At 37.4% G+C, this 13486-nt stretch overlaps 1 protein-coding gene across 1 annotated transcript in view; it reads right to left on the bottom strand.

Moving 5' to 3' along the window:
* The window catches only part of LOC139972102 (kinetochore-associated protein 1-like), a 126980-nt gene extending 114389 nt beyond the window's left edge, over positions 1 to 12591 (bottom strand). Inside the window, exons 1-6 of the mRNA XM_071979034.1 lie at positions 12512 to 12591; positions 6651 to 6725; positions 4279 to 4418; positions 3793 to 3913; positions 1673 to 1788; positions 1437 to 1509 (exon numbers count right to left, since the gene is read on the bottom strand). Coding sequence (XP_071835135.1) covers positions 1437 to 1509; positions 1673 to 1788; positions 3793 to 3913; positions 4279 to 4404 — 436 coding nt within the window. The 5' untranslated portion in view covers positions 4405 to 4418; positions 6651 to 6725; positions 12512 to 12591. The remainder of the gene's footprint in view (positions 1 to 1436; positions 1510 to 1672; positions 1789 to 3792; positions 3914 to 4278; positions 4419 to 6650; positions 6726 to 12511) is intronic.
* Between the last annotated feature and the right edge of the window lie 895 nt (positions 12592 to 13486).

The raw sequence follows: 13486 nt of genomic DNA on the forward strand, positions 1-13486 counted from the left end.
AATATATTATTCATACTTTGTCATTTCAGCAGCATTTCACATTGCACAAATCTGAATTCTTTCTTCAGTACTTAATGGTCATAAAATTCAAGATCAATTTTTATGTTAGCAGATAATGCAGTATGACGGCCTAAACCTGACACCAAGTGGCTTCTATCCCTCGGGCAACCAAGTCATACTTTATGGTTGTCTGAAAGCAAATTTGGTTGCAAACTACCAAAGGATGTGGACATGAAGGTTTGTTGAAAGCAACCAGCTTTGGACCAGTAATTATATTATAGACCTATTCTATAGATTATAGACCAACCATTATTTACGTATATTTGGGTATCTCCAAAAGTGATGAAGGATTATACCAATTTATCATTTTACCTACTTGTAGGTGACAATGTAATGTGAATATGACAAGAACAACTAGCCAACTAGCCAGACAAGTCCCAAAGCTGATTTCAGTTGTCTGAAGAAAAATCTAGTAGTCTTGGATGATTGTTCAACTAGAATGCAAAAATGCATTGTGGTTTCGATGATGTAAGATGAGCAGTTTTCTTCATGAATCTGACGTAATGTATAGTGAGGGTGTACATGTTTACAAGGGTTTCACGATTGGACCTCTGATGACCTCAAATGACCTCTGACTTAACCAAAAACAATAGACTTCTTAAACTCAATGTGGAACTTCTACACACTAAATAAGAGGTTGGCCCAGCTTTCCGTATTGAGATATCATGATTCCAAGGTTTTTACAATTTGACCTTGGTGACCTTAAATGACCTTTGCCTTCAACCAAAAACAATAGGCTTATTTTACACAATGTGGTACTCCTACACACCAAATATGAGGTCTGCCCATGATTCCCTTGCGATATCGTGTTTATGAGGTTTTCACATTTTGACCTCTGGTGACCCCAAATGACCTTTGACCTCCACCAAAAATATTAGACTTCTTGTACTGAATATAGAACTTCTATAGTCTAAATATGCAGTCTGCCCATGCTTCCCATCTTGAGATATCATGTTTACAAGGTTTTCACACTTTGACCCCTGGTGACCCCAAATGGCCTTTGACCTCCACCAAACACACTAGGCTTCTTTTAATTAATGTGGTACTTCTACACATCAAATATGAAATTGGTCTGACCTTTCCTTCTTGAGATACCATGTTTACAAGGTTTTCACACTTTGACCCCTGGTGACCCCAAATGATGTTCGACCTCCACTAGAAACAATATATGCTTCTTGTACTCAATGTGGTACTTCTACAAACTAATTATGAAATTGGTCTGACCTTCCCTTCTTGAGATATGGTGTTTACAAGCTGGGCGTCACAAACGCACTCACACACACACACACGCACATACACACGACATCATGAATGCATAGGTTACGATTATCATGGAAACCAAAAACTGATAAAAAATAAACTTGAAAACAGTTCACCTTCTTCTGGATATGGGCATAGTTCAGCTCCTTGGAAAAACACTTGTTTGCCATTGGTATTTTCTGCAAGTGTCTGTGTGAAAAAAAGTCAGTTTATATGTATTCTTGAAGATTTCATCATGGTTGTTGATTTGACATTACATTTTTTTTGACTTCATGATTTCTTTGTTTATTTGAAACAATTCGTTGAAAATGGAAATAGACATCATCCGTTTTGTATTTCGGTTTTCATTTACCTGTGAATAGAGTATCTTGCCCATGCCACTGTGAGCAAAGTGAATGTTTCCATTTCTCTCAGCGATGATAAGGAATGTTGCATCGTCACTCCACTTTATGAGATCAACCACAGATTCTGTGTAGAGTCATTGCAAGTGAGAAGTAAATAACTTGATTTAAACTCTCATATACGCATTCACTGCATAGGTGAGAATAAGGGTGTACTGTTAATAGGTGTACTGTTGTTCTACAAAGGTACTATTGTGCAAAAAGAACCTGCTAAATGCATCCTATGATCCCTGTATATACTGTATGGATAAACAAGAGGACATTTTGCTGTGCAATAGTATAAGTATTGCATGATACTTATAAATAGTTTGCTTTAAGTACAGTAGATCCATCGTTTATGACAGGTTATTCCACCCTAGGATACATTCCTATGGACACACTGTATGAGATCTATCAAAGACAGGTTTTCTATCCTAGGATACATTCTTATGGATACACTGTATGAGATCTATCAGGTACAGGTTCCACCCTAGGATACATTCCTATGGATACACTGTATGAGATCTATCAAGAACAGGTTTTTCTATCCTAGGATACATTCCTATGGATACACTGTATGAGATCTATCAGGTACAGGTTCCACCCTAGGATACATTCCTATGGATACACTGTATGAGATCTATCAAGAACAGGTTTTTCTATCCTAGGATACATTCCTATGGATACACTGTATAAGATCTATCAAGAACAGGTTATTCCACCCTAGGATACATTCCTATGGATACACTGTATGAGATCTATGAGGTACAGGTTATTCCACCCTAGGATACATTCCTATGGATACACTGTATGAGATCTCTCAGGTACAGGTTATTCCACCCTAGGATACATTCCTATGGATACACTGTATGAGATCTCTCAGGTACAGGTTCCACCCTAGGATACATTCCTATGGATACACTGTATGAGATCTATCAGGTACAGGTTTTTCTATCCTAGGATACATTCCTATGGATACACTGTCTGAGATCTCTCAGGTACAGGTTCCACCCTAGGATACATTCCTATGGATACACTGTATGAGATCTCTCAAATACAGGTTATTCCACCCTAGGATACATTCCTATGGATACACTGTATGAGATCTATCAAGAACAGGTTTTTCTATCCTAGAATACATTCCTATGGATACACTGTTTGAGATCTCTCAGGTACAGGTTATTCCACCCTAGGATACATTCCTATGGATACACTGTATGAGATCTCTCAGGTACAGGTTATTCCACCCTAGGATATATTCCTATGGATACACTGTATGAGATCTATCAGGTACAGGTTTTTCTATCCTAGGATACATTCCTATGGATACACTGTCTGAGATCTCTCAGGTACAGGTTCCACCCTAGGATACATTCCTATGGATACACTGTATGAGATCTCTCAGGAACAGGTTATTCCACCTTAGGATATATTCCTATGGATACACTGTATGAGATCTCTCAGGTACAGGTTATTCCACCCTAGGATATATTCCTATGGATACACTGTATGAGATCTATCAGGTACAGGTTTTTCTATCCTAGGATACATTCCTATGGATACACTGTCTGAGATCTCTCAGGTACAGGTTCCACCCTAGGATACATTCCTATGGATACACTGTATGAGATCTCTCAGGTACAGGTTATTCCACCCTAGGATATATTCCTATGGATACACTGTATGAGATCTCTCAGGTACAGGTTATTCCACCCTAGGATATATTCCTATGGATACACTGTATGAGATCTATCAGGTACAGGTTTTTCTATCCTAGGATACATTCCTATGGATACACTGTCTGAGATCTCTCAGGTACAGGTTCCACCCTAGGATACATTCCTATGGATACACTGTATGAGATCTCTCAGGTACAGGTTATTCCACCCTAGGATACATTCCTATGGATACACTGTATGAGATCTCTCAGGTACAGGTTATTCCACCCTAGGATATATTCCTATGGATACACTGTATGAGATCTATCAGGTACAGGTTATTCCACCCTAGGATACATTCCTATGGATACACTGTATGAGATCTATCAGGTACCTGTGTTCATACTCCCCTAGGATATATTCCTGTAGCTTACCAAAACTCAGAATCACAAGTAGTCTCTGACAGTTTTCATCAAAGATGGAAACCTGTTTATCAGCTGCAACACAAACACCCTTTGTTGATAGAGATGAGGAAACTACTGGTAATTGAGCTGCCTGTGAAGAAGAGTGATGTGCTATGATGCATTTAAGTGATACATGTGTAAGTTAAATTGGGAGGGGGGGGGCATAACTAGGACATGGGAGGGAGGGGGCATAACTAGGACATGGGAGGGAGGGGGCATAACTAGGGCATGGGTATTGTCAGTTGAGGGATGGGTTCTTGTAATTGGTGCTTCTAATTTAAATGACTAATGTCTGTCTTCTGTTTGCTTGTTTTATGGAGTAAGCCCTCAGGATTTTTGAGTTGACTTCCTTCACACCATGTTTTCATATATATGCATTCCATTTTATATTTAAATTTTGTATGATATGTAATACACGGTGTAGAAATTAATAAACAAAACGATGTTTCAGTTTACCTGTTCACTACTGGAGATGGTTGCTAATGTGTTCACTTGATAAAGAAGAGATCCAGACTCTTTCCTTGGTCCAAAATTACAAGTTTCATCACCTCCAAAATCAAATTCAACATCATTCCAAGGCATTCTTCTCTGTAGTCCTTACAAAAATAATTATTTTCAAGAGGATATGATGAATCGAATGGCTTCAATAAGAAACAACTCAAATCTGAATTGGAGAAAACAGCATATGCACTTATCAAGGAATCGATAAAGAGTAAAGGACAAAAGGAATAAATTGACAAAACCTTTCTGTTCTAAGCATGGCTTCACCCAGGAATAAGAAATGGGGAGTTGTGAAATATACTCCCAACTTCTAGAGTGAAGTCACTAGACTAAGCTTGAGTGATTGGAAGCTAATGGAATAGTACAAACAACGATGGTTATGGTGTTTTAGCAAGCAAGTAGGTACGAAGTGGAGACCAATCATGAAAGTGTAATATCAATCTGCATGTTAACAACAATATATATTCATTCCCATTTTTTTTTTTTAATTGTTTGTTACAAAGTTCTCTCATTCTTTGATTCATTTGTCAATATTGAAATGTAAAAAAATGTAATAAACAATATTTTAAACATTTTTTTTTTTTTTAACTTGACTATAAACACCACATGTGGCAGGAAATGTGCACACAGTACACATACAACTACTGTAAACTCTTACTGTAGTTCTTGACTTAACACACAGTACACATACAACTAAACTCTTAAGTAGTTCTTGATGTAACACACAGTACACATACAACTAAACTCTTACTGTAGTTCTTGACATAACAGAACGGCTGGTGGGTGGAAATCTTGACATATAACATTTTGAGAAAGCCTGTACAAAAATTTGTAAACATTCTTCGGTACTCATATAGAAACAAAATACACTATCAACTTAGTTGCTTCCAGACCCTTACTAAACGTGCAAAATTGATAGAACCAAGGATAACATCACTGTACACATACCATAACATTAAGGCCTCTTCTTCAGAATTTAGCTACATCATGAAACCTTTGCGGCATTTAATAATAATAATAATCACAACTAAGATTTATAATGCGCTACTTATACACAAAATAGTTGTCAAAAGCGCCATACATAAAAATATGAATAGAAAGAAAAGACAAAAATAATAATGCAACAATGAAATATAATAACAAATCAAATTGAAAAATGTTTAGCATAGAGGTAGGTTTTTAGTTTAGATTTGAAAAGTGATTTATTAGGTATACATTTTAAATGGTTTGGGAGGGAATTCCACAATTTGGGACCAGAAACTGAAAAAGCACGGTTGGCATATTAACCCCATTGGTCCTAGGTTCAAGGAGGGTAATAAATTTTGACTGACGGGTGGCACGCTTGTATTGCTTTACTATTAGAAGTTCTGAAATGTAGTTTGGAGATAAATGGTTATAAATACAATTGTGGATTAAAATAACGACTTTGAAATGTATACGCGTTTCAATTGGAAGCCAGTGTAATGCTTTAAGAAGAGGGGTAACATGTGTAAACTTAGCTTGCTTGAAGATAAGTTTGGCAGCCCAGTTTTGAATTTTTTGCAAACGAATTACCAGATTTTTTGGAAGGCCAATGAAAACAGAATTACAGAAATCAAGACGGGATGTAACAAAAGCATGGATTAATTGCTCACTCATTTCTTGGGAGAGATATGGTCTGACTGATTTAATATTCCTTAAGTATATACAACAAGATTTAATGACATAAGAAATGTATTGTTCAAGAGAGAATTTTGAATCGAGTATTACTCCTAAGTTGCGAGCCTTATGACATGGATTTACAATCACTCTGCAGAGATTTAAAGTTATGTTTGGTAAGGGTTTCCGTCTAGATTTTGGGGACATCAATAAAAACTCAGTTTTAGAAGGATTAAGCTTCAGTTTGTTAAGTTTCATCCAATTGTTGATTTCAGAAAAGGTGCTCTGAATTAAATTGACTTTAGTTTGGATATCAGTTGGGTCATCTAGGTTAACTTTAGTCCATATCTGCGTATCATCTGCATACATATATGTGAAAAGAGATGTTAGACTTACTAGCCAATAAATCATTGAGACTTTGAGAGGCTTAGTATATAAAGTAAATAATAAGGGACCTAAGACACTTCCCTGTGGGACACCAAAATTAAGTTTATGGTTTGACGATTCATGGGTTAAAATTTGAACCTTGAAATTCATGTGATGACTATGAATAGAACCACTTTATTTTATTTTATTTGGCATTACTGTAAGATTCTTAATTGGATACACTACCACCAAATTGATTAGGCCACTGATATGCATTTTTTTTTGAAAAACACGAGCCAATCCTTCCATTACTTCAGGTTTACCATTTGTTACTCTGTTTGATGAACTACGTTCAACACTTTGGCTGCAAGTCTTATAAAAACTGTCATCAAATGGAGCTGTGAATTAGCAGAAATGTTAAAAGATGATATGTGATGAATAAAACTGATTTCTGTGAAAATTCTATCCTACCATTAGCAGACTATACTGACAACTAAGCCTAGCCAAAATAGCAAGCCCTAGCTTGTTTGAAATATTCGTAAACCAAAGTGTGTTACGCAAACTTGATTTTCAAAATACAATCTTTTCATCAGTTATTGATGGTTTAATAGAATCAAAACTGCATCCATGATACTCTCTTCATAATATTTATTTTTTGGAGTGATTTGGTAGCGGTTTTCAATGTATTATCGTTTTTATTCTCACCAGATCCCCAGAAGCATTGTGCATGTTAGTGATAGGTTACATAGTTTTCATGATTATCTTCTAGTTCTATCACAACAATGTAATGCAGAATTGATGCAGTGCTTATTGCATGTGTATTCCTGAAAAGTTTTCTTTCATCCTGACTTCATTGGACAGTTGGAATGTTGCAAGTGTTAAAACATGTACACGATTTGCAGGCCTTTTTATTGTTTTAAAAGGGTGGAATGTTTAATGCAAGAATATAGTTGGTAATTGAGTTTTAAATGAATTTTGTGTTGAATTTTTAAGGGTGAACAGTAGGTAACTGCATTTATTTTCTTTACGGCAAAACCATATTTTTGGTCGTAAGTGTGTCATCTGCAGTCATGGAAAAAAATGGAGTTTACCATTCATGTTTTTATCACTGGCTGTTGTTCCGTATTATTATTATTATTACTATGTATTTAAGAGAGTGCTCTACAAAAGATCACAGCACTTTACAGAAGCAAATATAAACTACACAATAATAACAAACACCAAGCCTAAACTCAAGCAAAATACAAACATTACTCCACAGTAAATAAATATGTTTTCATCAGACCTTTGAAGACTGAGACTGAAACGCCACTCCTATACCCACAGGCAGCTGGTTCCTAAGGCGAGAACCAATAACTTGAAAAGATTTATCACCAGTTTTACGCTTTGAGCTTGGAATCATTAGTCTGGTGGTATCAGATGGGGAGCGGAGACTACGTCTCAAATCATCAACATTACTTAGAGGAGCATTATACAAAGAAAGAAATCAATCAGATAGCTGGGAGCCTCACCATGAAGAGATTTAAATACATACAAAAAGATTTTGTACCTAATCCTGTCCTTAACCAGCAGCCAGTGTAGAGTACACAGAAGCTGGGAAGAGCGCCAATCGGGTCCACAAGAAAAAAACAAACGCACAGCTCTATTTTGAAGGCCCTGAAGTTGCCTAAGAATGAGATCACTTTCCTTAGCACCATAATATACTAACGAATTGGCATAATCAATGTGTGACAGGACCAAGGCCCTCAATGCATGGTGACAAGGTCTACGAATTCTCCACAAATTCCGAATATGAAAATTAACACTCTCACAAACACTATTTATATGCTCAGACATCCTCATGGTGGAATCAAAAATGACACCCAGGTCCTTACAGATGATAATCTATAAATAGAATCATCACCAAGCTTTAACTTAATAGTTGGCAGGGATCCTATGTGTGACAAGGTAATGACCATGAATTCTGTTTTTTCTTAATTTAATTACAACATGTTCTGTGACATCCAAATGTTCATCTCAGAAATACAGTCTGAAAGCTTACAAAGGACAGGTTCAGTCACCAGCATCTTTGGGATCAAACTCACAAAAAAGTTGTGTGTCATCAGCATATAGGTGAAATTGAACATTATACTGCCCGATGATATCACCAATGGGATGGGTGTACATTATGAACCCCAATGGTCCCACAATTAAACCTTGCGGCACAGATTAATTTATAATATGTTGCTCAGGAAAAACATCATTAATGGAAACTTGCATACAACGGTCTTGAAGAAAGGATCTAAACCAAGTTATAGCAGCAGTGCCAGTGATACCAAATCCACACTCCAGTCTACTTATTAGAATGGAGGTGAGATGGTATCAAAGGCTGCAGACATATCAAGCAAGACCAGCAGCACTGCCTTATTTCTATCAAGAGAATGTAAAATGTTACTCCTCACCTGAAGGAGGGCAGTCTCCGTGCTGTGGTGACTCTTATACGCACTTTGGCTTATTTCATCAAGATTATTAGCACTAACATGGTCAATTACTTGATATGAAGCAGCTCCTTCAATAACTTTACCAATAAATTTGATATTCGCAACAGGCCGGTAACTCGTTAAAGCATTATGTTCTAAAGTGGTTTTCTTAAAAACTGGCATAATTATATATTGTTTTAGAATACAGTACTGGGAAAAGCACTAGATAAAACAGAGTTATTGACAATTCTGGTAATGGTTGGTAACAAAATTGGGAGATTTTGCTTAACAAGCCAAGAAGGGAGCAAATCTATAGAACAAGTTTTACTTGACAAACAGACCAATTATTTTAGCCATTTCCATTTTGGTAAGAGGTTTGAATCCCGACATTAATACATCAACCCGAGCCTAGTCAAACGATTCATTGGCAGCCTGCTCAATATATTAGGGAAAACCAGTGCCAGAGACAATATTTGATAGAATCTTGTGAACCTTTGCAACAAAGAATGCCAAAAAATCACTAGCAAGTTCAGTGTCTGAATCTGCACTAAGTAGGGGCCAAGAGGAATTATTTAATAAACGGTTCAACGTTTTAAACTTGTCCTTGCTGCTAGCACCAATGATATTTATCATTTATTTAGTTTTACTTATAGCTTCTACTATAAGTTTGCCGACTGCTTCCTTCTGCGCAACAAACACGGTATTATCATCATCAGAACTACTCTTACCCATCTGCGTTCTAGACGACGTCTCTTACGTCTACCATGGTGGATGTCTTCATTGTACCAAGGAAGCCTAGGCTTGACTACGCGTTGAGGGGTCGTAATTGGACACAGTTCATGAAGAACGGATGTAATAGCTGATTCATACATATCACGCAGCACGTTAGGATCATTACAATCAACTGTTATCCAACTAAAGCATTCATCAAGCTGATCATTAAGTTTCTGCATTTCAAGCTTTCCATATTCAGGAGAGGTCTTACAGTAGATATCTTCGTGGGTGAAGGTTTCTCACACCTCACAGTGCACCGAATAACATTGTGATCAGAGTATAGTGGGGGGGGGGTGTCTATGATAATCTTGTATGATGTCATCATCAAACCGGGTTATTACCAAATCAAGAGTATTCACATATCTGTGAGTTGCACTGGTCAGCAATGTGTTGACGAAAACCAAGGTTCAAGAGAATTGATGATTAGTTTCCCATTTATCAAGGCAGTCTATTTGAATATTAAAGTCACCCAGAATGACCAACTGCCCAGGAATACACATAGTTCATCTAGAAACACCTCAAAATCAGTCAAGAATACAGACGCTTTCAAACCATTCGCCGCAGAGGGTGGAGGTCGATACACAGCCACAAACTGAACAGACTTTGACTTATCAGTCACACAAACATGCTCAAGTAGCATATTGAAAACCAGTAGCGAATACGATTAACTGCAAAGTTCTCTTATATAAAGGTCTCTAGGAGTGTTACCTCAGTGGTTAAAACCGGTACCTTCCAATCATAAGGTCCCCATTTCGAGTCACTCCAAGATCAATGTATGTCGTCCAGTTACAGAGTTGTTGACAATTGACAATTCATAATCATGTATGTTAAATATGAATGTAAGAGACTGACTTCGGTCAGCTTGCGGCTTTGATAAGCCAATGAGGCTTCTTCGCGAGTTCCTGCTTGCAGGAGGATCTAAGATACATACATACATACATACATACATACATATAAAATACAATGCCACCACCTTTAGAACCACTACATGATATATTTAAGAAATTGTAACCAGGTGGGGAACACTCTCTTACAATTACAGTGTCATTGTCAGTTAGCCATGTCTCATTAATGCATTTACATCTAGAATGCAGAAGATCTGCTCTGAGAAAGTCATTATAGCTATTTAGTTTGAGGAAATTGGGGGAGGGGGGAAATACATATAGGGCCTATACATTTATTTTTATTGGAAGAAAGTATTTAACAGCACAGCATAGAGGTGATCTATCATTTATCCTATCATTTACACACATTTTCTATAACAAAATAAGCCTACTGTGGTCAAACTAAATTCATGTGAGTGGGACACTAATGTGAAAAGAAAAAAAAAAGATGTAAGCAAGCTCTTTTTCAAGATACTAGTTCATATGCCCTAGGTGTTTAATATTTTATCTGTGAAGGAAAACCAATTCAGTTGAGGGCTGCCATGAGTATATAATACAGTACTGTGCTGTCTGTATGCACTATTAACTTAAAGGGTTTGAAGACTTGCGCAAAAAGAAACGTCTAATGCCGGTAATCTGACCTAGTTTCAAATATGGGGTAACAGAAGTATTAGACACCACAATCGATCCCAGAAAATACACACACAGCTTACTACCGTCGGTAATTAGACACTAGTGTACAGTCAGTTCATGCAGCTGCGGTCGATACCCACAGCACAGTATACAAACGATACAGCCCTGGACATCTCAGGTCCAGCTAAAGATAACAAGGTATCACGTTTCATTACTGTCTGCATTTGTAGCGGCACAAACAAAACGTCACTTGCAAGCAACAGAAAGTTAACTTTTTCAGATGGCCGCACACGGTTTGAGGCAAGTTTTTAATGCCTTTAACTATGTGTTCAGCTCAATGGCCACTTGGTAAAGCAACAACATAAGGTAATACTGACTCCCAAATTCTGCCATGAAAGTAGCTCTGGCAAACAGTATCAATTAATCATAGACTGAGATAAACTGGCATTAAATGTCAATTGAATGAGGGTAGGCTAAGGGATAGGAAAGTAGGCTGAGTTATACTGTATAGTCAGTATTGCGAAGTTCGCCATACTGCGAAGTTCGGGCACCCTAAGAAATACACGATTTTCACCATGAAAACCTACAGGAAGAGCCAAATTTCACCAAAAAGTACGAAGCTACAGTTATTTTCTCTCCAAAATGACCCGTGTGCAAGAAATTACTTACATATTTGTCAATAAAATGACGAAGATCTATGAAGTCTGTTATAATTACTGAAAGAGCAACAGCGCCACCAATTTTTACCAGCGCCACACTGTGGGTTGCGTGGCCGAACTTCGCAATACTCTAGCAAGAAATACCAGTTCCACAATCACGAAGAATCTTCTTGGAAAACAACGTGAAAACAGTTTGCAGGAAAGAAAGTTTGGCCGTGTATCGTACTATAACAAAATTCTCCCACCATATGAAGTATATTTTCAAATGCTTTATACCAGAAGATTTAGTTTTGGGGTGTTTTAAGTCTTAAGTGGGCGAACTTCGAAGTCACCATCCTACTAAGTACTAAATATAGACCTTCAGGGCAATTGACACACATATGGATGAGTACCTTATCAGGTCCTTTTTCACAGCTTTGGACCATTTCTGGCAAAGGATGGATTTGCCTCATGCTGGCATTTTTACATTAGCCTAGGCCAACTTAAAGTACTTTATTTTAGAATTATAGTATCCTTACTACCCTAGGCTATAGCCTAACACTACAGTTACTAGTTAGATCTAATTTGCCTAACAGTAACACTAACAATTAACAGTTACTTTTTTAGTTAGGCCTAAATAGGCCTCGGCCTACTGTAGTTACGGTGTAACCTCTAGAATGATGAACAGTTTCATTTAGACTAGGCTAATGTGCTACAAAACGACCATCTAAGATTCAATATTGCCTTGTTCTCAACATTTATTGGCAAGCTTTCTTGCCATTATTTATTTACTTACTTTGACCAGTTAAATTATATATGAACTTCAAGATCGGACTCAATACGCGGGTTCGATCTTCCCGCGGCCATTTGTAAGACCAGTCTAAATCAAATAGGGATGTAAAAAACTATCAGACTCGAACACTTGTAGGCAGGGTTACTAGACGCACGGAATAGAGGTTAAAACAAAAGAAACAGCATTCGTTACAAATTTATATTCTCAATGAGGCTTATGGTAGACAGCAATTATTATGATATGTATTTCGCATGTATTGACCATGTCATTCACTTAACTTGTTGTTTAAAAGTTTCAACGGCAGGACGTGTTTTTAAAAGTAAACTTTACTGTGACATGAACACAGAAAATGATCAATTTCTATTATATGGAACTGCAACTAACCACGACATGAACAAGCGATTGCTATCAGGCAACGTCAGAATCAACCTTGATCAATATTTACAGCTATAGTCCATCGGGGCAGGCTCGATATCGTTCACTGTCGTTGCACATATTTAGTACCAAGGTTTGATCACATATTATGGTGTGTTTTCATATGCTAATTACAATTCTCGATGTGGATGGTTCGGGAAGAGTTATCTTAAGAGTAAACAGCAGTTTAAGACGGACTCATTTAGTCCGCTTTGCGTTGTTAGGACTTCTCCGAACGCAGCGATTTTTTCAGTCAAGAGCCAATCAAAATCCTTATTGTATGGCATGTGATATGTCAGCTGATACAGAAACTGCTCGGCTCGGCGTGATGTATATGCACAGACTGAGTGTATGTAACGTTTGTACGTGTTTACATAACGTACTGCACAACGAGAGAACGATGGGCTGAAAGTCTAACGAAATTTACAGCCAACAGTTGGTAAACCGACGTCAAATATGCCGAGATATGAAGCAGTACTGAGGGTGGCAAATTTCCATGCCTAGAAGGTGCTTCCATGATTCAATGCACGAACGATGAAGGTAATTCAAGGCCTGCTACTAATA

Source organism: Apostichopus japonicus, chromosome 8, assembly GCF_037975245.1.
Source record: "Apostichopus japonicus isolate 1M-3 chromosome 8, ASM3797524v1, whole genome shotgun sequence".
NCBI lineage: Eukaryota > Metazoa > Echinodermata > Holothuroidea > Aspidochirotida > Stichopodidae > Apostichopus > Apostichopus japonicus.